Raw genomic sequence first — 24,541 nt, forward strand, 5'->3', positions numbered from 1 at the left:
AAGGATAAATGGTAGTACTTGAAAGAATGGATTGTTCGACTATTAAATTTTTGCCTTTTAAGACATAATAGTAAAAGTTGTTTATAGTAATTTATCTTTATAAAATAACTAAGATACTAAGCACGCCCTGATTGGTCGATAGAGTTGCCAAAGCCATGTTCTATTGTACTGATAAGCGCATGATTCCCGATGCGGCAGAGCTATGCGAGAACTGGAGAACTCTGAACACTAGCGAGAACAAAATAAACAACTCCCTCAGTCGTTCTCCGTCTGAGATATCAATAAAGCGAGTATCTTTTCATTCAACATATACATGGAAATTTGCAAGGAAAAACAGGACCATGGCGATAGAATGCTTGATCTTTCCTTCCATGGCAAAAATTTGACACATACACCGCTTTCTCTTTGGCCAAGGGAAAAAAAAATAAACACAGAAATCAAAACTCTTTTGTTTATTGTTATTCAGCTTGCTTTATTAAGCTTAAAATTTACTCCCTTTTATACTGATTTCAACATTTAACTGATCAGGTTAACTCAGTTAATCTCGGTTTGATTTAATAGTTTTCACAGATGTATCCACGTGTTGCCGTTATTCCTTGACCCGCATCTTTTCTATTGCACATGACATTATTAAAATGCCCTTGGGTCCCTGAACTGGGATACCAGATTTCGCCACAAACTTCCCTTGAATCATCATTAGGCTGACCGCTCTGCCAGCGGCTGTCATCTGTGGCCACAGTGACACCAGGCGATCCTGCCTCAGTCCATTTCCACGTTCCACTTTCTTTACGGAGTCCAATGTAATAGTGAGTGTAACTACCAGTTTCCGTCACTTTATCTGCGAGGAAGCCCTTAACTTTGTTCCACTCGTCTGTCGTTTCCATGGTAACTAGGTGAGCTCCCATGTCACGGCACGCGTCACGGGCTTCGTTCCAGGTACTGTCAACGTCATGAAAAGTGTAGCAGTTGTTTACATTGCTGGCACTACAGTCCACAGCTGGAAAATTTTACCACATGGTCATTAGAACTTTAATTAGAAACAAGAATTAACTGTAAAAACACAGCAAAAATTAAATTAAATGTATGGGAAAAAGCTCGATGCCCAATAATTTGAGCGTGATTGACGTTCTGAAGATTTTATGAGTTACAAAGAAAAGATACCCAGCGGAAGGTCCTTTTGATCAAATTTGAAGAACATAGGGCGACGGGTTTCTTTTTTCAAAGTTTTCATGCAAGTTTATGTAAATTTTCCAAGGAATCCTGATTCGGCGTTACAGACAAATTTCCCTCAAATTTGAGAAGTAAGTTCGTTTACCTAATATCTCTTGTTTTTAATTCATAAATATTTCAAAACTCAAATTTTTCGTTACCTGTTAGAGATTAGATTCTCTATTTTTCCCACACATTTACGATATTTTTTTTCCTTATTTGTCCCCACCCCCCCCCCCCAAACATGATGGCATCAAAACCCGTGAAAAGGTTTCTCAATTTTTTACTACGCACACCCATCATTAGAATCGAAACCCGGGCAATGGAGACGGTCATTATAAATGACCTTCCACGAGAGAGGATAAGGAGTCATCTCCCCTGGATAGTCTCATTCAAGTTAATTTTAGATATTTGTACCCAGTTCCTCCGCGTATGATACCACGCCGTCCACGCGCTTGCGTAGATGTTTTCGTGGAGGATAAAAATACGTGCAAAGCCTTCTGGGTTTGAGCACGTGGGTAATATTCGCGTCGTGTGATTCGCTATTTCTAGATCCTCCTGGGATTTCTGAAGCTGGAAGTGACCTCAAAATAAGTTGAGAGAGATTATCTTAACAAAACAAACTTAAGGAACAAAATTAAGCTACATTTATCGCCTGGTGTAACCTTAAACACGAAGGCGCGCTATATAAGGAAGTCTTCCCGAGGCTCATTTGTTAGTCACCGTTGACGTGCGCGGGTCAAGTTCAAAATGGCGGGCGATTTGAATACACGAAAGGTAAGCTGTAATTGAATTAAACTTCTTTGCTGTCTTTACTTGCCATAAAATTAAAATATCTTTATCTAACAAGAAATAGTACTTCACAGATTACTATTTTATCGGACGAATCTTTAATCGTAGTAATCACATCGATTCGGAAAAAATTCCGAGTTCCAGATGGGATTTGAACCCACGACCCTCCGTGATCTAGACCGGACGCTCTTACCACTCAGCTACTGGAGACTCTATGTTGAGCAAGGGTGAAATGTGGGCCTCTGTCTGAAACCGCATCGCGCGGTCACACAGCCAAATGTTGAATTGGCGCATATGAACTCTCTAACTACATCACGCAGTCACATTTAAAGCATATCAAAGATGCAACCAACCACCCTCCAAAGTGAGTATTAAATGTAGAAATCACATCGGCTCGCAAAAATTAACTCGGAATTTTTTCCGAGTCGATGTGATTTCTACATTTAACACTCACTTTGGAGGGTGGTTGGTTGCATCTTTGAATCTTAAGTCGAGAGCTTACTGGTTAGCTTGGTTGAATTTGACCTCAAGAACGAAAGTTTTTCATACGGAGCGAGGCGACATTGTGCTCCGAGCAAAAAAAATTACAGAAAGGTAATTAACGAATAAACACATTATTTTATTCATTCTATATGATAGTTTTCTTAATTTAACTTGTTTTATAATCAACTCGTCCATGCATTTCTTCCAACAATCAAGAACAGACTTAAAAGGAAAAGAAATTTAGAGTCGCCTTCAAATATCAAAATCTAAAATTAAACATGTACACACGTACAAATAAACGTACAAATTGTTTTGGAAATCCACAAGAAGAATTGAAGTCAGTAACATTTTGTGTGCCAGATAGAATGAAAATATGTGGAAAACCAATAAGACACGAACTTCGGTCAATTTTGTCGGTCATCCGACTGACTTCTTCACCCTCCCGTAACTGGTGCAGTTGATACATTGGTATAGTTTGGAATATAAATTTTGGAATATCCTCCTAACATAATGTATGGATAGAAGCATTTGTTTAGATCCTTTTCTCGTTCTCGAACAGGTAAAATACTTAACATTATTTGCTCTGTTTCAGGTTGGAGATTACATTCACGATGTAACACAAGTTTTGGAAAGTCTCAAAAGGAAACCGACTTATAATTATCAATTATTTGTCGAGCGTGCTTCGGATTGGAGACAATAAAGGTAACACTTGAGATGGTTACAGTCATCTGATAACCAACAAGGATGAGTAAAAGAATTTTTATTGGCAACCAGAAAATATCGGTAAATCTTTCTAATGGCGGTCAGTCTTAAACTAGTAAGTCAGATCTAGTAATTCGATATTTTAACTCAAATTCTTTACTTGAACTGGAATTCATGTAATGGACGGCAATCGCTTTGTTCACGCCCCAGTTACATTGACTGTAACAGTTGGATTTATGTGAATAACTGAGTTTCATATGCATCATTCGAAATTCTCAGTAACATTTAAATCAATAAAGAACAATTCGAGAAAACCAACCTCTTGGTACATGTGAAATAAGAAAGAACATCAAAATGAACTTGAATGGCACCACTGACTTCATCTTCAACCTGAAAAAGAACAAGTTAAAATTAGACGAAAAACATGTCTACATCTTTCTTTCCTAATTTTCAAGTTATGCTAGTTAAAAGTATCACGGTATTCTACTAGACACCGATAGATCAATCCAAGTTAAATAAAACAAAGTTAACAAATTAAAAGTAGATAATAGTTGATCATCAAAAACGCAAATGCTGAGGGATTCGTTAGACCTGCAACTTACGTTGGAGAATCTACCGTAGGTTTCTCGACTTCAAGACTGAAAATTACTACGGTGTACTAAACAAATTTATATTCTAGACTTACACAAAGGTGCAGAAGAATACAGGACTCTTTCTGGCCCCACAAGAAATTGTTTACAGGTGACATAATTGTTTACACGTTTGACACAATATGCTTGGCTAGGTTCGCGTCTTTTCACGCTGCGTGCAGTAGGACCAACTACTCAGTAAAGAGAGTAGTCTGTTCAGGGAAAAGTCGTTAATTTTTTAAACGAGTTGAGACCCTTTAATTTAAATTCTTCTCCCTTAAATAATAACGTAATTACACTAGAAGTTTATTTCCTTCTTGTCACAGTCTGTTCAATTAAAAGGTTTATTTATTTTAAAAATATATAATTAGTATTCGATTGAGCGTTTCGTGGCTCATATGTACTAGGTAGGCGTGAATTAAGCAGGTTCTTGTACTCTTAACAGGTCAATATATTTCGTTTTTGGTCAATAAAAGCATGGACGCCAGACTCAACAAATCATGAATTAACTGTTTCTTTTGAACTAAACTGAATTCCATAAGTTCTTATATACAAAATGTTTGATCGAGCGGTACTGTGTATCAATCGTAACATTTTCTCAAATTAAACAAAAGAATTACTAATTGTTACGGTTTTTTAGATATCTTGCCTTCATTAGCATTTATTTTTTATGATTTTTTTTTCTCCGTTTACTTTCTTTTTACTTCTATTTCGTTAAAAATACTCCGCTGCGCATTTGACTTTCAACTGTCTAAGTTTAGGAATGTCATGAAACAATGTTTTTCGTACTAATTTGACTACGGTCGAACCTCCGGTTACAGCCACCTCTCGTAAGCAACCACCTCTCCTCAGCGACCAGAATTCCAAAATACTAAGAGTTTCTTCGTCAAATCATTATATTTGGAACCTCTTGTAACCGAACACCTCTCGTAAGCGACCGCGACCACTTTCAGAGCTAAAAGTTTGAAATTTTCTTTAGTTTTCAACCTCCCGGAAGCGACCACTTGACAGATAATAGAGCCGAAAATGGATAATAAGGTGTTGGGACATTATCGCATTCCGGGTTGTACAAGAGACGGAAATTCTCAATGGCAAGTACCGGATTTTTCTCGAAATTGACTTTTCACACGAATAAAACATTTAAAGCTTCGGGTAAGTCTCTTCAGTTACCATATGCTAAGGAGGCAAAGTTGTGACCCAATATTGTCTAATCTCTCGTAAGCGACCACCTCCCTTGAGCGACTACCTAGGCTTGACATTTTGAGTAGTTGGTTACGGAAAGTTCAATAGTATTTCGGAAAGGTGATTATATTCATAATTGTCGATCCCCACATTTCAGAGAAATTGACATTTAGAAAGTAATTTTTGTCTAGAAGAGCGTTCGAGAAATAAAACGTGCTGAAATTCTCGTCGTTTAGAGCTTATTTCATCAAAAAAACATTCAACAAAAAGCAGGAATTCGGATCCTTCAAAATATTTTTCCTGCTTCGTTTTGCAGGTTCAAGTTTGATGCTTACTGTTTATTTACATTTCACATCATTAAAAATTAAGGGTGTGGGGTGTTTTTTGGCAGTCACCTGATAATATGGTTATTTTCTGTGAACTGGCTTTATATTTTACGAGCTTAGAAGACTCGCAGGAACACATCGCCAACGGAGGACCTTATGATACAAATTGATATTTTCCGTTTTTAGCCAAAGGTATGTCCCAATTTGGATTCTTTCATAAAGTTATATTTCTTTTTCAGTATAGTTTTACACCTTTCTACAAATCAAATCAAAGTGATAATTATCCTTTAGAAATATCAATATCTCATCCACTGACGCACTAACTCGAGTAGATGATTCACTTTCTGACTATAACAGTTTAGAAATAGTAAGAATAAAAGGTTTCCCAGTTTGACATAAAAGACTTCAGCTTAACTCGCTCTAGATATGGAAGAAACACTTGCAGATTATTTCTTTGTGTTACGGTGGCAATTTATGAAAAGTACCTTAAAGGTCAAGACAGACACGCGATGTCCTGTGGTCAGAACAGAGTACATCAGCATCAACATCGGAAGCTTCAAATCACAGTGCGGCCACGAAACTTCGTATAAGTTTTTCTTGAAGCTAACAAGTCACCGCTAATCTAAAGTAAATGAATTTAGTGCGAGTAGCACACTTAGATATCATTTCACCAATGGGCTCTAACTGCGCCTCAGTCATGTAGTTATGAAAAAATACCTTGTGGCGATTGCTTCGAAGGTCCCATAATTTTGTGATAAAGCGATAAGAGAGAGGGGGGAATAAATAAGTTATTTACCGGCTCAGGGCCGGTCCGTATCGTATAGTGAAAAACTTTGTGCACGGACTCGAAAACGCTGTTTGAAAAGTGCTAAAAACTCTTGCCAGCCATCTTCCTAAATCATCAGTTTAACGTTTAACTCTTTGTTATCGAGATATCATTACGCTGTGAAAAACATATATCTTAGCATTGTTATGTTAGAACTCGCGTCAGTATAGCGATATTATACTACAGCATAAGCTGTGTAACTTACCGCCGCAGAAATTTGTATCAAACATAAATATATCTATTTGACACTGTACCGGGAGGTCACAAGGCGTGTATCATGTTTCTTTACACAGCACAGAGATGAAGATTGTCTCCGCCGTTTTGGTGGGATGGGCAATCCTTCTAATGAGTTTACGTTATGGTATGGTAAACTATTTTAAATTATTTTAAATTATAAAATTATTTTATTGGTTTTTAAGTCTGATTAAGCATATTTCATCCGCTTTAACTTGTAGGTTAATTAAGTATTAGTTAGTTACACATGACCCCTAAAGCATGCGATGTTTTTAATCTCATCGTCTTAAAATAAAAGATCTTACTTCCTTTTTTTATAATTTGATGCATATGTCTATTAAAAAATATTTCGAAGATTTTATTGAAGAAATTCGGGCCGATCTAACTTGCGAATTATGTTCGTAAAATCTCAAGTTCTATGAAAGGAGAAAAACTAAGATTACCACACAAAATCCCAACTATTTTTTATTTAATTAATTTGGAATTTGTGTTTTCCATTAAGATATCTTTCAATTAAAATTTTTTCTGGAGTAATATGTTTCAGATGGTAAAAAACGTGACTTATAAGAGTTTTGTGCGCTTGTAATAAGCGGTACAGAGCCTAAAATGGTGTAGGAAATTGTTAATAATGCATTACCACTGAGCCACCTTTGTGCTGCCATTTGCCCCTTCAAACTATTTATCGTGACTTTCCTCCACATGGGTAGCACTTAGTCGGTTGCTTTAGTTAGTAGATCAACAAATTTATCTTTTTATTTTTAAGAAGAGAACAACGTTTTTCATTTTACAAAAGATGAAAATTCAAATGTACAACCGTCGAACATTTACAACTGAAGATGACATAGGAATGTCGAAACATGTTTTGTAAAATGAAAAAAATTGGTTTCCTTCTTAAAGATTGCTGTTACTCTGCTGTTTTTACAATCTTTTTATTTATTTTTTAGTCCTTTAACGGTTTTACAAATATTGAACATTCCTGCTTCACCTCGCATTTAGGGATAAATACGTTACAAAATTTTTAATACGAAAAGGTTTCTTTTTCAAGGTCGAGCATCGTCTATCAAACATAATCGACTAAAAGAAACAAGTCTGACAGAGGGTAAGTCTTCATGGTTTCTGCAAGCCAGGCTGGCCAGCTGATATTTTGTTTTAATGTGCCATTTTTGTGCTTGGAGTACGACTCGGATTTTAATTTTCCACTGTGACTGAACCGAAATGTTTTGCAGATATTCTCACTAAAGATACGTTCTTCTTTTACGTAGTAATTTACCATTATGTGTAAGTGATTTTCATCTATGATGTCTTTTCCGTTTGAAACATATCAGCTAATGTCAGGAAAAACAGAGTAAAATCTTGATTTCTTTTCATTTCAAAAACCGAAAACTATCTTTTTCTGATCACTTTTCTTTCATAAAATGCTATATTAGATGAAAGAGAAATGTGATTTAGTTAGTGTCCGAAAGAAGAACTTTTAGACCTTTTCTGTTTAGAGAAACAAGAAACGACCTAACATTATTAGAGTCCAGCGGCTGTCAAACATGTGTTGTATGTAACAGTTAGTTACATACACTTTTATATACGCATTTTTATATTATCACCAATTTTATAATATTGTTAGCATTCATTTGTTAGTATTTTTAAAAATCTTCACATTAGTGTATATTGAAGTATTTTATTGGTATTTTTAGTAACTATATCGTAGCTGGTGTAAGTTTTTAGCAATTTTTAGTAATTTTTAGTATGTTGAAGTATCCTATTAGCATGTTTATTAACTGTCTAGTAGCAAGTGTACGTTTTTAGTACTTTTTCGTTATTTCTACAGCTTGTCCCTAAGTAACGCCTATCGCGCTTGATGCATTTGACAAGCAAATAAAGTTACTCACTTACTATCCGATTCTCTTGAAATTCATATATTTCAGATTTCAAATCAAAAATCTTCTGGCGAAAACTCTTAAATCAGCTTTCTTCAAAAAAACAAAGGAATCGACTCTGGAACAGAATTGTTAAATAATATTTTTCAGAAGGGAGAGGAGAGAGAAGAGCATGTCCTGGTTTACCCGAGAAACCAAGGTATCTTCTAGTGGAAAAATTGGTAAAAAGAGCGACAGGGAGAACTAATGTTTGCAATCTGTTCACTTACGGTTGTTGGTGTGGTCCACGTGGACATGGAAAATACGTGGACAACTTTGATTAGTAAGTATGGACTTCCTCCAAACCATAACAATAACAATAACAATAACAATAACAATAACAATAACAATAACATTTATTACTTATATCGAGCTTTTTCGATAAAAATAGTCAAAAGCGTATTACAATTAGATCAATTCTTACAACTTAAAATTGAGAATTAAAACTACCAACGCATCTTGAAATTTAAGTCCTAAAATCCTATAATGTATTCGAGAATTGGACTTACAATGAAGTCTTAACAAAAGGCCTTAGAGAACAAACGAGACTCAAAAAGCAACGACGCTTTTAGAGTAAATTATATCTCCTTCATAGAGCTTGATATTTTGCAGGGTGTAGCAGGTTAGATTAGTCTGAAACTCTTTCGATCAGATCTTCCAAAAAGTTTCTAAATATACATGAACATAAAAATCTGGTCTGATTAAAATTTGAAACACGAAATAAAGTAGGGGTTGTACAATTAATTTCTTTGTTTTTTGCAAATTGGTATATTTTGTCTTAATTTAAAAACTTGCGCGAAGGAAACTAAATTATTAGAACTACTCTGCCAGATCTAAGGCATTTTCGCAGAAGGAATTGCAATAAAATTCCCTGCTTTTTTTGCTTTTAGTGGTGCTGACTACTAAAAGCATATGCAAGCATGTTACAAATTATATGAAAACCCTGACGTTTTCCTTTAAGCGCCGAAAAATATTTACCGGCGTCTGTCTAACTTCACGGTTTGTAAATTAATCATTTCTGTATCATATATTTCCATTTATGATTAATATGCTTTTTTTCTTCTGTTTCCTTCCCTTCCTTTTAGCTTGCTTCCCCCATAGTTTCTGTTACCCTCTTGTTCCTTTTTCTCGCTCATAATTTAGTTGGTTATTTTCATCAGCTGCTGCAAAGTTCACGATTTTTGTGAGAAAGACCTTGATAAAGATCCGGACAAGTGTGATGTTGTCGGAGGACTTAGGTATAAGGCGAAAAAATTCCTCTACGACAAAGATACCAACAAGTGTTGTGAGTAACATATCAAACACTCAAGACATTGTTTGACCACATTTCCAAACACCGAGAAGTTAGTTGAAAATACGACGCGTAGCGGAGTACGTTTTTAGAGCTTCGAGGTGTTTGAAAATGTTGTCAAACACTGTCTTGAGTGTTTGATATACCTTCTTAATGGAAACTAGAACTAAGGAGAAAACGGAGAAATAAAATCGTAAAATCTATGCTAATTAAGATCAGACATTCAAACCAACCGTCCCGACCATGATTTTCTGTCTCTAAACTTGATGAATTATTGTTGTGTTCGAAAGGTTTGTTCAGGATAAAATGGATTTTTCATTCTGAGAAAAAGTATTCGTTAAAAGTAATAAAGAAGAACACCTAAATGAAATTGTTGTTAAACGGGGTATGATTACGTACGGCTCGCACTTCACTGCTTGAGTTGAGAGAAATTTATCTCGGAGCTATCGTGTGTATATATGGCTTATAAACGAGGGCGAATGAAATAAACTTTTCAAAACAATATTCCAGAAGTACCCTAAAGAGGAGTGGTCTATGCTTCATATTGTTTTTAGTTCCGGAATTGTAGGGCAAGTTTTAGCTCAAAAACCAGTCTATTTCATTTTATTTTTATTTCGTTTTTTCAGTGATTTTTCTATTGTTTGAATTTTAATTCTATTAATATCTAGATCTCCAATGAAAACACGGGAAACAAAAAACAGCTTTTCGGGACCGGTGACTATCGGGACTTTAGAGAAAGGGGCCCCTTATCCCTTCTTTAACCATTTGCCCGTTAATAGATAATAGTCAAGCGAGTTTTGTGAAACAATGCATGATCCATCAGTAATAACTAAACTCGACAGGGAGAGTTGTTCGAAAGCCGGTTTACGCTAACCTAGGATTAAAATTTAACCGAAGTAGTAACTTTTCTGAAATAAAATTGTTTTTCACTTTTCATGGTTTGTGTATTTTGAGATTACCCAAGCTTAAAACTGCATGACAAACAACATAAACAGAATACCTTATCGAAAAGTTAGAAAACTTAAATCAAAATTCTCGCTAAACCCGGTTTAGCTTAATCTGGAACAACCCTGCTTAACTGGTTTACCTGTTTAGTGAGATGTACCTTGCAATTGTCAACACAGCTCCAGTGAGTGAATATTCTGCAAGACTTATGAAAGAGAAGAAGTGCAGGCATGCTGTATGTCTTTGCGACATGGAGATGGTTCGATGTATGGGACACTATAAAAGTGAGATTGATACTGCCAACATCTCACATCAGCAATGCAATATCACAGGTAACATTTTAGTTCCACGACTAAGTGATTTGCATCGTAATTCATTCGAAATTATGAATATATTTTTTCTCTGTTTCTTAGTAGACTTTTGGTATGCTATAGAGACCGAATGAGTGCGGGAAAGTTCAGTCAACATTTATGCCATGTTTAAACCTGTTCACTTGATCTGCTAATAATGTCTAATTACAGAGAGTCCTGTTTGCAACACCAAGGCGGACGTGATTATTCTGATCCAAGACAGTCAAGGTATTTCCTCGGCGACAGTTAAACACATCAAAACCGTGGTGAAAAGAATGCTGAATCAACTCAGCAGTGAGTCAACTGACTTCAAATTTGCTCTGGCAAAGTACGCTACTTCACGGCGAATGAGTTGTTTCGGAAGCGCAGAGGAAACAATCAGTTACATGAACAACGAATACCAGCATGGAGGAAGCGGTCGTAACCGTTTAAAACTTGCGCTAAGCAAAATGGTATTGAAACAGTTTGACAAGCGTCGTGGCGACAGAAAAACGGACACGGCAAAGGTGAGATTTCTTTTTGGCATTTTTCCCACTTGGTCTAAACTGTGTGACCAACAAATTCAAGTTATCTGCATTATCTCTCACTTTCATCAAAATTGGTATAGGGACGACAAAGGATGAGAGAAGGAAACATACTGCAAGATAGCAAGCAACAAATTCCAAAGTCTATTATTCAAATTGTCAATCCTGTTTTTCATTCTTCTTATTTACAAACTTGTTTTTTAATTTTGAAGATTCTAGTCATATTCTCAGACGGGAACACGGTGGATGAGAATGGAGACATCATGGACACCTTCATGCTTGACAAAACAGCCAAAGTTTTGAGAGTCGATAACAACATCAAAATAGCTGGTGTCCTTATTCCCAACACTGAGAAAACACCACGAATACAAGAGTTAAAAGGCATCGTCACTGAACCAGATGACGCTATAGAAGCCGATTTTTCTGCTTACCTTGACAAGGTCGCAGATCTCCTAGCAACCCAAATAAAGGAATTCGCTTGTTCTTATGGTAAGAAGCTACTCTTTTCAGTTGGAACTTTCTCTTTTTATCTCTTTGTATAGGACTGGCAAATAAATTAAAATGGCCTTCTTGGGTACGTTTCTCCCAGTACAGGGGGGTTGGGGGGGGGGGGGGGGGAGAGAAGTAGCAATTCAGGAACACTCCTCGGAATTTTACAAAGGGATTTTCGATTTGAGGGCGAAATTTGTCGTTATTCAGATCCTTGCAGTTTCCATTGTTAAAAAAAGTCGCGGCAAATAATACTTTGCAGTTGTAGCTTTTGTCTGAAAAAGCAATGAAACGGGTAGAATACACCCTTATACTTTTAATGCACACACCAATCCTATAATTTGAAAACATCATCAAATTTTAAATGGGTAAAGTTATGTACCTTCGCAAAAATCGCCTTCCTGAAAGTTTCAATAAACGTACATAAATATAAGATGATAAGTAAGAATTTTCCGTTTGCCCTACCGTGGAGCAAATGAAAAGAAATTCTCACTCCGTCTTCAGACTCTTCAAGGCCCTAAATTAGCTACTTCTCTCAACACTGAAATTAAAAATGCCTCTAGTGTTGCTGTGTTCGACTATAAACTTAAGTTATCTTGCTTGGTATAAGTATATTTTACTTCTCTTAGTGTGCTTATTCTTTTTTTTTTAGTCTTAGGTATTTTTAAGGTTACTCTAAACCTTCGCGGGAGTCCTCCAGAAAAAAATTTGTACGCGCGCTGTTTTCAAGGAAACCCCCACAAACTATATATCAACAGAAGGGTTATAAAATGTAAAATTCGATAAAATTATGGTTTGTTTTGGATTTTGCTTTCCAAAGGCGGCAGAGGCCGTCAACTCCAAAATGACCGACTGACGTTCCGGCGAATTAATCGGGTATCAAATGCGATCGTTCATGCAAAATAACTGTGCAGTGTTAATCACAAAGCTTCAATCTCCAAAAACGCGTCAGCATTTTCTTTTATCTCTATTGGTTATCTTTTTATAGATCTGTCAAATTCGGCGATCGAAAAATTCGCGTAACCTGTTACGTTAAAGGCCGCTACGGGGAAAGTATTTAAAATAAAGGAATTTGCCGACACGCTTTTGTTCCATATCTATCAGTGAATGTTCTGACCAAATTTCATGGAAAACCGTCAAATCTGCATACCCTATTAATTCATTTAAAGAGAAGGGATTCTCTCAAAAAACGAGTGCGAGTTTTCGCCTTCTAAAGATTTATAAACATATCACGCCTTCACAGAGGAATATGTCAACTTGAAAGCCGCGAGCCAATGAAAAAACAGAACCCCTAGCGTTCACAGTATGCAAACTTGTGCTTCGCGGACATTAATTTTCTTGACCAAAAAAAAAATCGACTAAAATAGCCCCGCGGTTTGAAGTAACCTTAAGGTAGTCCTTTACATAACCCTTATTCGCTTCTCTGGGCTTCCTTGCTTTGTACATTGATATGTTGTAAATAACAAATTATGTTGAGAGACTACTCAGATCTTGAGTGCATATGGAGTTTAATACAGGTCTGTTTCGTAGGCTAACAAAAAGTTAGCCCACTCATCGGTTAGTTTCCATATACACTGAAGCCTACCGATATTTTGTAGCGATATGTTGTAAATATGTTTATAAATGGCATAAACAAGACAAGAACAAGAACAAGAACAAATACAAGGCTTAAATTCTTATAGCTGAAAGAGGCGCCTTGCGATAAGATGGCTATGCGTCATATCGTATCCAGTTTCCATTGAAATAAAACCCTAAACCTAAGTGACAGGCCTCAATTTATTAAGCAATTAGATTGTGAGCTCGAGATTTCTATCACGCATAGAAATCGAGAGCGAATAATCTAATTGTTTTAATATAAGTCTACTAGTCGTTCAAAACTTTATCTAAATCCTCTTCACAGACACTTCAATCGAAAACGCCAAGAAGCGGTCGTGACTTTTTTAACAAGGGCACACTGCTACGCTACTGGCTATCTATCACAGAATTGATAGTGCGTAGCGTAGCCAATTAGAGAACGGCATTCGTGATAGAATGCTGGTAGATTTATACTAATTACACATAGTTGATCAACAGTAGATTAAAGAATACCCTGTAAATGTCCACAAGATCTGTAGCGAAAAATAAAACAACGTTGTCTAATTACAGGAGTTTACTTTTGCATGGACAAGACGGATGTGATTTTTCTGATTCAAGACAGTCAAGGTACTTCCTCAAAGACAGTTGGAAACATTAAAACCGTATTGAAAAAAATAATGCCTAAACTACGCAGTGTGTCATCTGACTTCAAGTTTGCTGTGGCAAAGTACGCTACGTCGCGGCGAATGAGTTGTTTTGGAAACGCAGATGCAACAGTAAATTACATGGACAACGAATACCAACACGGAGGAAGCGGCCTTAACCTGTTAAACCTTGCCTTGAGTAAAATGGTTTTGAAACAGTTTGAAAAGCGTCCTGACGACAGAAAAGACGATACGGCAAAGGTGAGTTTTTACTTTTGGCTATTTTCTGTTTTGGTCTGACTGTGTGATCAACAAATTCAGGTTATCTGCGTTATCTCTGACTTTTATCAGAATTGATATCAAGAAGATAGAAAATTTGGGGAAAATAAAAACCAAGGGCCCGTTTCTCGAAGGTCCCAAAAAGTTTTTCCACCCGAAAAGCCGTAGCAAAATCTCGAACCTTATGACTACAGAGCTGTTTTATGCACAAATTCTTACTATGAACAGAGGTTCTCGTCACACAAGAAGTTTCAGGCGTATACAACTCTCTGTCTTCAAATACCGATAAACTAAAAATGGCTTTGCGGGCCCGAAAAGTTTCCGGGCCTTTGGAGAAACGGGTCCCTGGCCTCAGTTATATAAATACAAAACCAGAAACTCACTGCAAGACAGCAGGTCTTAAATTCCAAAGACTTTTGTTCAAAATGTCAGTGTTAATAAATCGTCCGCAATGCTCAAGATTCTAGTCATATTCTCAGACGGGAACGCACAGAATGAGAATGGTGACATTATGGACACCTCCACACTCGAGCAAACAGCAAGGTCGTTGAAAGAAGACAACAGCATCAATATGATTGGTGTCCTTATTCACAACGCTGAGAAAGCGTCACGAATACAACAGCTGAAAGGCATCGTCTCTGAGCCAGATAACGTCATAGATACAAATGCGGCGAGGGTCACCAGTTACAACAACATCGCGGATCTCCTGGCATTTCGCGTGAAACGATTGGTTGGCTGCCTTGGTAAGAATGTTATTTAATTCATTCTCTATTTTTACAATCCCCCGTAATTCACTCTGTTTGCCCTGTTTGCCCCCCAAATTTTGGATCAACTACTGTTGCAAAATGTTCCTGAGAATACGCAGACCTCCCAAGAGTATTTAAAAATAATAATTTATGGAAAATTAGGGAGCAAACAGAGTGAATTATGAGCAGTTGGAAAAAAGAGAATAAGAACTTTATCTCTCTATACCATTTATACAAGGGTGCGTTCTTTTGGGATCTTCTCGATCAGGGAACAATTGTCCAAGATCACTCGGATCTTGGTGGATCAAAGGACCCGATGATTCCACTCTGATAAAGGATTTATAGTCTTTAAATGCATCCTGATACAAGTGATCTTGGATCATTGATCCTGACCAGAATTATCCCAAAGGAATGCATCCTTATTGGCAAGTACACTGCAATGGCCTTCATGAGTTATCTCTCTTCTTGGTGGGTCGGGAGGGTTGGGGGGAGTCTGTGGTGGCAAAATAGGAATACTCCTTGGAATTATTGGTAGATGGGGATGTGCCGCCCAGTTTTCCAAATCTTGACCAAAATTCAGGGCAAAATGTTATTCAGTCCCTGACAGTGTCTTAAAAGGTAATTCGCGTCACTTAAGACGTTGCAGCTTCATTCATTTTCTTGAAACCCGAAATGAGTTAACAGATGTTAAGGTAAATACACCCTTGTGGTCTTCCTCTTTACCTTAGCAGGTCACCTACCGTTTTCGTTCGCAATAAAACTATACCCAATTTGGAAAAAAATTAAGCCATGCAATAAACACACCTTTATGCCTACAGTGCATACATAATCATCTCATATTTTGGGTGTCCCACTACTGTATGTACTGTACTGTTTATTTATTTATTTATTTATTTATTTATTTATTTATTTATATAATCTTGTAAATTCTTTTAGTTGTTTACAGTAGTAGATATAAATTGTTGTTGTTGTTGTTGTATATCCCAAAAGTGTGAGTGAAAAAATTTGTTTTACTAAAAACGCCACCAAAATATAGAAACCTATAAAAATAGGAACGCCTCTAAAAGTTGTGCGTACGCTTACCATATTTGTAAAGCATGGTATAATGGCTCTTATTATATCTTTCAGTAAGTAAGCGCTGTGATTGGTCAATTTAGCGGGCCGTATTCTACTGTACGGCTCGCTAAAATTTAAAGTTGCAGTTTATAGCAAGTAATAGTTTAAAACGTTCTTTAACTTCTGAAATTTGGTATTAAAACCTGCTGACGACTTAAGAGTCACTTAACAACGATTTCAAATTGGCTTGCTTTGCTTTCGAGGTGCGTCAGAAATTTGAAGCCGTTCTGCGTGAATAGATCCCTTTCCCGAACACGTCAGACACACAGAGATATAATAAATATCTTACTAACTTCGTCTTGTTGGTCCGTACTGTAAGTAACGGATCCTCGTTTTTTCCCCTTCCATTTGTGGCCCGCGCGCTTCGCGCTTGGGCCATATATCAATGGGGAAAAAATTCGGTCCGTAACTTACAGTATGGACCTCGAACTCGCTTAGTAAGAGGTATCTATACCATGATGGCTGAGCCATTGAAAACTCTTGAAATGCATTATCCAATGATCCAGTTTTTAATAAACAAATTAGAAAATGATCATTGGATAATGCAATTTAAAGTTTTCAATGGCTTAGCCATCATGGTATGTGAGCCATTATACCATGCTCTACATTTAACAGCGTTCTTTTTTTATATAGTATCTTAGGTTTTTATATTTTGGAGGCGTTTTTAGTAAAACAAACTATTTCACTCGCGCTCTTTGGATATGAGATGATTTGAAGTTCCTCGTTGGCTATCCAATGCAATGCGTACTCGTGAATAATTGATAAATATTTAATACAAAAATTCAGCATAATTAAAAACAGGGCCTGGCGAGTAGCTTCCAGTTTAATAATGCCAACATAAAAGAGATGTATGTGGACTTAAGCTAGTTTCAATACGCCAACTAAAAAATTTCATAACAGCTTTGCTTTTTTTTTTTCAATAGTTAAGTACACAGTGAAGGTTTACACTCCGGACTCCAATGCAAGGAGTGACTACGAACTGACTGTAAGGATTAAAGGACAAGGGAAACAAAAAACAGCGGATCATGTCTTGCACGAGACAACACTAGTCAGGGAAAAGTATGATATATTATCCTTTGTGTTGCTCTGTTTTCAGGGTCCGGGGGGACATGTACCAGTGACGGGAGTGCTTTGCACACCTTTTCGTAGTCATCTTTGGTAGCTTTGTGTCGTTTACCCTTTTATCGATAGAGATTAGAGATATAGTTATTCTAGCACCTTTTAGGGTGTAATGTTTGGAACAAAATGTGTTTGCAACGACTTCGCAGAAAGAATTGGTATTTCTTACTACGATTATCAGTTGAGTAAGGCGCGATGGAGCTTTGGTGACGAAGTTTTGGACTTAGAATTACGGTGTTGCCATTGACAATTTTCCACGTTTTCAATGTTGACAATGTGCTTTGCTGCCAGTGACGTCAAAGGTCGACAAGTTGCCAATGGAAACGGAACCAGTTGCCCAGGACACTAACGCAAGTTGAACGTTAAAACCTGGTCACCAAACTTTCGTCGCGTGTTTCTCAACTGATAATCGTCGTAAGGACGAAAATGAAATCGACCCGTGTCCACAAAACGCGATTCCGTTTCCTTCTAAGACCCAGTCAAAAAGAAGTCTTAGAAACGATGTCAAAATTGTTAAATCTCAGTAGTTCGGTATAACAGTTTTTATGTCAAAGTACAGCGATTGAACAGTTTTTACATCGTTTCTAAGATTTTTTATAAGTGCGTCTAGATCTGTTCTCCTCGAATGTCAGGTTCCGTTGAGATACTGGTGACTCTGATATCTGATGCAGCCGTTTTGGTAGGGTGGGTTTCTGGCAACAACTTCCCTCTCAGGAGAGAACTAATGGTTCCAAGCAGTAGAAGGCAAAACCGTGAGGGCATTCCGAGAGCCTCAGGCGGGGATGTGCGGTGCGTTTGTTGAAACGTTTACCCTAATTCAGACCAAAACATGAATTTCAGACCTGACCTTAAAATGAATACCCTACTCTATATTGGACCCGTTCAACCCGGAATGCCTTCAATGGAGACTGCTTAGATATGGAAGTTCTCTGAACTTCCAGCAGACAGAAAAAATTTTAGAATATCGATGACTTCGTCAATCGTTTTATTATTTTAGCAGCCTAAACGTGATTGTATCAGAGTTCTATGATCTTGATGTGGGCACTGTGAAGAGGATTGAGATAAAACCAAGAAGAGTCCAAGACACCTTTTTCGGAAGTGGTACCTGGACCCTTAACGAGGTACAGCGATGTAATTTACAAGTGAATACATGAAGGATCATATATTAGAACTGCGAAGAAATATATATGAAGACATGATTGATCATCGCAGTTATATACAAAACTTAAGCAACTGTGAAATTATTTAAAGCCTAAAAAAAAGTCAGGCTTGAACGGGATTTGAACCCATGATCTCTGCGACACCGGTGCAGTGCTCTAGCAACTGAGCTATCAAGCCAACTGGGAGCTGATCATAATTATTGTGAGTTCGTAATATACCCTTAGATGATGAAGAATACAAGTGAATATATGAAATATCATCAGTATATTTGAACTGCGGAGAAAATTATGAAGACATGGCTGATCATCGCAGTTATGCACACAACTTAAGCTAATTGTGAATTAAAGCCTGAAAAAAATTCAGGTTTGAACAAACAAAACATAAATTACCTACAATACAATACTTCCTCACTTAGCTATCTACCTCTATCTATCTACCTGCCTAGTTACTTAATTACTCGTTTGCTTACTTAAGTTTGCCACCGTGGGTGAAAGACTTGTTTGTATCGACAAACAAACGGAAAATATGCGCATTTTTAGGCCTGGTATCTGCAGTAAAAGTAATACAAACATCTAGCTCTAAACTAGCCATTAATGTTGTGCTACTTGTGGAGGCGCGGTGGTCTTATGAGTAATGCGCTCGACTCCGGATCGGCTTCGAGACTTAGTTCGGGGACATTGTGTTGTGTTCTTCGGTAAGACACTTTACTCTCAAGGTGCCTCTCTCCACCTAGGTGTACAAATGTGTACTGGCGAGTTTAATGCTGGGGGTAACCCTGCGATGGACTAGCATCCCATCCGGAGGGAAGTAGAAATATTCCTAGTCGCATCATGCTACAGAAACCGGGATAAGCTCTGGCCATCTGGGCCATCTGGCTCGTATGCAGACTTAACCTTTACCCTACTCAAATGCCAAGAACGTGTCACTTATAGAATATTTGGTTTCCTTTTGTATCAGGTGAAGGTTACAAAGGGAGACGAAACGCGAACTGCAGTGTTCAAGGAAACCATTCCAGCATGGCCGTCAAGCATCCGCTGGTATTCCAGTAAGTCCTAATGGCAAAACTTTACAACAACTGGGAAATAATATTTAATTTAGAAATCTAATGCCCATGCGTACTCTTAGAACTGGACCTTATTCAAGCTAAAACTTTCCAACGCACCCATAGACCAGTAAACGGCCAACAAAACCAGAAAAAAAAAATAACTAAAGAAAAAAATGAAAGAACACCGTGAAAAAGAAAAACTAAGAACGAAAAAGACTAAGCTGCCGTATTTTTTTCCTCTTTAGAAAGTCTCTTTTCTGTCCTTGCCCAAATGTAATATTAAGATACTACCTCAAAATAGAAGAGACCGTTCTTCACGTCATATTTGAACTTTTCTGACAGTACGCTTTTAATTTCGCAATAATACTTTTTGCACATCTTTGATATATGCCTTACGATTCCCAATGCCCTACGATAATTTTCTGAAATCTGTATACGTTAATCATATGAAAGCGAGTGCAATTAAGGAATAAAAAATTCTCTCAAAATTGTACGCTTGCTAATTTATTGCTTGTTCATTATACGGTCCGCCCCCGAAAGTTGCCGCTCACGCGTCCAGCCGTCTCTTCTCGCGGAGCAACGTAGACCAGACTCGAGAGAGCGGCGAAAATCGAGCCTTCATCAGAGAAGGCTCACGTGAGTGTGGGAGAATAATTCTCCTATTCATGCTCTCTTGACCGCACTGAGTAATAATAGCGGCAGCTGGGCATTATGATATTAAAGTGTAACACAAACAGCTTTATGAAGTCAATTTAATAAACTTATCACGTATTTTACTTTGCAGCTAGCGCCTGGCTTAATCCATACGGTAAGTAGAATGGGAATGACGCAAAAAAAAAATGTAAAATATAAATAAATGCAAAAAATATAAATAAATTAATTTGTATTATGATGAAAGAAGTTAGTGAGATAAAGTTAAGAAACCGTTCTAATGAGGGTATTTAGAGCTACTTAGAAGCCGCTGGAAAGCTTTCAATCGTCAACGGCTTGAAAATTTATTTATTATATAAACTGCGGTGATTTACAAGGATTTCCAGCCCTTAGAAAAGCCGCAATTGAACACGTGGTAACTTACGATAATTTAACTGTAAAGATATCAATGACGTAATGTTTGATATCAAGGCATGCTTGACCCTTTCACTGTACTGAAATTTGTTGGTATTGATCGAAACATCTTTAGATCTTCCTCGAAAGTCTTCTGGGAACTTCGGTAATCTTCGGAAATTTTCGGAAAATGTCTTCCGAAACGTGCGTGTGGCTTAGGAATCATTTGGAGAATACTTGTAAAATTTCGGAAACTGGTCGGAAATCTTCCAAAAATCGTCAAAAACGTCGTTATTTTTATGGAATTTGGAATTATGGATATGGAATTTGTATTCTCGTATTTAACTTTTTATTATATCGACACGAGTGTTTAACTGGAAAATGCACCACTCGTAAAATTCGTACGAAACCACATCCGGGACTCGAGTGGCGTATTTTCCATATCCTCACTAGTGAAGATATCGATGATTTCAAAGATATCAAGTTTCTCTTTTAAAAATTGTTTTAAATTCGTTAGTGTATAATATAAAATTCATATCTTCTCGCCACCGTGTAATATCCTCTATATATCTCACGAGTGAGCGCAGCTCGAAGTTCCATATCTACACGCGTCCATGCATATACGTATTATTCTAGAAGAGATAAATGTGAAGCCTGTTAGGGCTAACCCTAACCCTAATGCTGTTTATTTCAACAGTTTCCTACTCGGTCAAAGTTTACGGATCGGACACAGAGGCTAAAAATATTCTCTCAATGGTTGTTAGGATTGAAGGAGAAGATGGCAAAGAAACTAAATTTAAACACTTGACCAACAAAGCAACAGAAGGGTATGAAATGTTCATCATGTCTTCAGCCGAGCTGGCGGGGCCCCGGTCGGGGGGGAGACCTAGGGGGTTATCATCGCACCCGTTTGTGGATAAAACTCGTGGTTTGGTATAGCTTAACATGTTTCATAAAATGACCAATGTTTATCCTGGCAGCTGGAAACACAATACGTCTGGAATGATATCTCAGAGAGAACTGATACCTTTTATAGGTGAAGAAGGGGGGAGGCAGCGTGGCCGATTGGTTATGGCGCCGGAGTTGAAAAAAAAATTGAAATCGGAGGTCGCAGGTTCAAGTTCCGCTCGGACCACTTAGCTAGAGTTGTCTCTCGGTAGACCCTTGTTCAACTCTTGGACCACGCTTTTAAAACTTCAAGTGGCTGCCTTTTTTTCAGTTGGGATTTTTAACCATGCTATGTTTATATGCATTATTTATTTCATCATTTGGTTTCTATGGCCCTGAAAAGCCCCATTGGGAGAGTGATTAATTAAGATATTTATTTATTTGTCTATGTAAAAAAATTGCATCCGCGCCCACAAAGCGCGATTCCGGTTCCTCTTAGGGCTTCGTCATTCTCATCTCCAGAGCCTCCGTTTCTTTTGGTCACATGGTCGGCGATTTTAAAACGAGTAGTACCGGGGTCGAGAACTGGGCTTCCTTTCCAAAATTCCCAACGATTACTCTCGTCAATTTATCTCTCTCACGATTACAAAATACTTTTACTCACGTAAAAGTAAATAATCACATTTTATAAATATTTTACGATGTATATAGGCTTAATTATTTTATTTTAATTATTTTTAACATTGTTACGATTGTTACTATTTCTTTCTTTTTCAAATTTTATTATTGAGGGCCATTAGGTTATCAGTTTTATTACTGTCAAATGTTACCCTCGTAAAATAAAGTCTTACTTACCTACTTACTTACTTATTACACGGAGGGAAAATCTGTAAAAACCGGTTCCTATCGCTTGTTTTCACTTGTTTACTCTCTTTAGCAACCAACTCGTCATCAGCGCCAGTTTCAGGGATATTAACGTGGGTACCATGGAGTGGATTCTGGTAAAACCATCGACAACAGTTGATTGGACTCTTAAAGAGGTACAGTGATATTTCCGGTAAAAGTATTTTTCGTGACGTAGTGTAAAGAGTTCAGTCACTGGCACTTGAAGTAATGTTTCCCTACAAAGGTTAACACTAAGAGCGGTTTTCAATTGTGTGTTGTAAAACCAAAACCGATGACATCCCTCTGACCAATCATGAAGGAGGTAGACAGTCCAATTAACCAATCAATACTCGAAGCAGACGCCTGTAACCGACCCGAAGCGCGGGAAAATCTGTGCGAACGAGTTGTGCAGGCCCGCAAATGATCCCGGAACTGCAAATCATCCCCAAATTGTACCGCAAATGATCCTCCGGACCAGAAATTGTCGCTTCGCTATTTTAAGCTAATTACTTAGCGTGGTAATTTAAAACCAAAGTAAGTGATCTGCTCTATGATCTACTAGCACTAAACTAACACTGCATTATTGCCGTTACCCGTTTTATAAATTCCAAGCGTCGTCGAGTAATATTTATTTTGCTTGTGTATCAGGTAAAGATTACAAAGGGAGAGGAAACGGCAACTGCAGTGTTCAATGAAAAGATTAGTGCATGGACTCTAAATAATTATCGAGGTAGGTTAAGATCAGCTGACTTGAAACTATTCAAAATAGTATTTACTTTTTGTTCTTGTTGTCAGAAGTGTGGTAGCTCTCGTAAGCTTGTAATATTTTTTCCTTGCTAGCAGTTGTTATTGTTTTGGGGCTAGGGGCATTGTTTCTGTTGTGTTTTCTATTGTCCTCTCAAAGGGTATCAAGCCATTGGTATGAGACCTTGCGAGACTCAAGTTGTTATGGGAACACGCTTCACTTCTCGAATACAGCCAATTTGGGTTTTAATTTTCCTAGCTAGCGGTATAAATTACCATGAAAATATTGATAAAAAAATTATGACAGTACTTCGAAGACAGAATTGATATTCCTACTTAATTCAAGTCCTATTTTTTTTCTTTTCATTTCCACTGTGTATTGGTCTCGCGTTTTTCATCTACCTAGAGGAAATTTGGCGGCTAAAGATAAATTGTATAACATAAACTGAGTAAATAAAGCAGTCTCGGACTAATAATAGTTTCAAGGAAAGGTAGCTGTATAATGCTTTAAGCTGATTAAATTTCGACCCAAGACAAACATACCTCTTACTTACCGAGTTCGAGGGCCGTACTGTAAGTTACGGACCGTACTGTTAGTTATGGCCCAAGCGCTTCGCGCTTGGGCCATAAATCGAAGGGGAAAAAACGAGGATCAGTAACTTATAGTACGGACCGAGAAGACGAGGTTAGTAACATAGCTATTAAATCTCTACTGTGTGTCTGATGGTTTCGGGAACAAATTATTTTCACGCGCAACGGCTTCAAATTTCTGACGCACGTCGGAAGCAAAACGAGTCAATATGAAATCGTTGTTAAGTCGTAAGCACGTTTTAGTACACAATTTAAAGTAAAGGAAAGCTTTAAACTTTTACTTGCTATAAAATTTAAGAAGACTTGGCGATAAATAACGAAACGTTTTGGCAACAAAAACAGCTTTAAAATATAGCGGGCCGTACAGTAGAATACGGCCCGCTAAACTGATCAATCACAGTGTGCATACCAGCTGAGATATAATAAAGTTATTGATTATCAGTTAAATAAAATGATTTTGCATTTTGTTTTGCAGCTAGACCACAGGCGTCCAGCCCGCCGTCTGGGTCTTAACAGTCAGCGGAATGGGAATGGAGCACAAAAAGCATGCGCGTAATATGCAATGAAAGGAAATGAGTGAAAAAAATAAAAGATTTATGATTGAAGTTTCTTTTTCGACTTATTCAAGTCCAGGTTTTAAGTTTCTCGGACGCCTAGACGGTTACAGAGGAATGGTTATTTCTCAGCGAGTTTGAAACTTGCTCAGTGAGTTTGAAACTATAAGAAGCGACTTTAGATATCTTGAGCGCTTACCATTTGTGTAGAAAACCAGCAAACAAAATGAGAAGGGATGGGTGTGCACCATTTGACAG

At 37.4% G+C, this 24,541-nt stretch overlaps 3 protein-coding genes across 3 annotated transcripts; 2 read left to right on the forward strand and 1 right to left on the reverse strand.

Annotated features, from left to right (window-relative positions):
- Positions 1 to 220: 220 nt before the first annotated feature.
- Positions 221 to 3,998, reverse strand: LOC145468586 (perlucin-like protein). The gene is made up of 3 exons (XM_081452321.1): positions 3,789 to 3,998; positions 3,506 to 3,576; positions 221 to 997 (listed from the first exon to the last, which is right to left on the reverse strand). Exons 2-3 carry the CDS (start codon positions 3,567 to 3,569, stop codon positions 555 to 557), a joined length of 507 nt encoding a protein of 168 aa, XP_081308447.1. The 5' UTR covers positions 3,570 to 3,576; positions 3,789 to 3,998; the 3' UTR covers positions 221 to 554.
- A 1,443-nt stretch (positions 3,999 to 5,441) lies between these two features.
- Positions 5,442 to 17,740, forward strand: LOC145467927 (uncharacterized). The gene is made up of 11 exons (XM_081451563.1): positions 5,442 to 5,515; positions 6,443 to 6,510; positions 7,429 to 7,482; positions 8,405 to 8,576; positions 9,454 to 9,578; positions 10,709 to 10,861; positions 11,051 to 11,385; positions 11,616 to 11,892; positions 14,038 to 14,372; positions 14,851 to 15,133; positions 17,176 to 17,740. The coding sequence occupies exons 2-11, from the start codon at positions 6,450 to 6,452 to the stop codon at positions 17,412 to 17,414; spliced, it is 2,034 nt and encodes a 677-aa protein (XP_081307689.1). The 5' UTR covers positions 5,442 to 5,515; positions 6,443 to 6,449; the 3' UTR covers positions 17,415 to 17,740.
- On the forward strand, positions 17,484 to 24,370 carry LOC145468590 (uncharacterized). Its single transcript, XM_081452323.1, has 9 exons — positions 17,484 to 17,556; positions 18,004 to 18,160; positions 18,369 to 18,492; positions 19,490 to 19,577; positions 20,362 to 20,385; positions 21,319 to 21,448; positions 22,447 to 22,549; positions 23,043 to 23,124; positions 24,205 to 24,370. Exons 1-9 carry the CDS (start codon positions 17,484 to 17,486, stop codon positions 24,240 to 24,242), a joined length of 819 nt encoding a protein of 272 aa, XP_081308449.1. The 3' UTR covers positions 24,243 to 24,370.
- Positions 24,371 to 24,541: the final 171 nt, after the last annotated feature.

The sequence above is a fragment of the Orbicella franksi genome, chromosome 14 (genome assembly GCF_964199315.1).
Source record: "Orbicella franksi chromosome 14, jaOrbFran1.1, whole genome shotgun sequence".
Lineage (NCBI taxonomy): Eukaryota > Metazoa > Cnidaria > Anthozoa > Scleractinia > Merulinidae > Orbicella > Orbicella franksi.

Bases quoted from the DNA above. Each gene is read 5' to 3' on its own strand.
- LOC145468586 (XM_081452321.1), bottom strand. From the start codon at position 3,569: ATGAAGTCAGTGGTGCCATTCAAGTTCATTTTGATGTTCTTTCTTATT. The intron at 998-3,505 runs GTTGGTTTTCTC...AAAATTTTCCAG, and splicing joins TATTTCACATGTACCAAGAG to CTGTGGACTGTAGTGCCAGC.
- LOC145467927 (XM_081451563.1), top strand. From the start codon at position 6,450: ATGAAGATTGTCTCCGCCGTTTTGGTGGGATGGGCAATCCTTCTAATG. The intron at 14,373-14,850 runs GTGAGTTTTTAC...GCAATGCTCAAG, and splicing joins GAAAAGACGATACGGCAAAG to ATTCTAGTCATATTCTCAGA. The intron at 15,134-17,175 runs GTAAGAATGTTA...TTTTTTCAATAG, and splicing joins ACGATTGGTTGGCTGCCTTG to TTAAGTACACAGTGAAGGTT.
- LOC145468590 (XM_081452323.1), top strand. From the start codon at position 17,484: ATGTTTGGAACAAAATGTGTTTGCAACGACTTCGCAGAAAGAATTGGT. The intron at 18,493-19,489 runs GTACAGCGATGT...CTTTTGTATCAG, and splicing joins GTACCTGGACCCTTAACGAG to GTGAAGGTTACAAAGGGAGA. The intron at 21,449-22,446 runs GTATGAAATGTT...TACTCTCTTTAG, and splicing joins ACCAACAAAGCAACAGAAGG to CAACCAACTCGTCATCAGCG.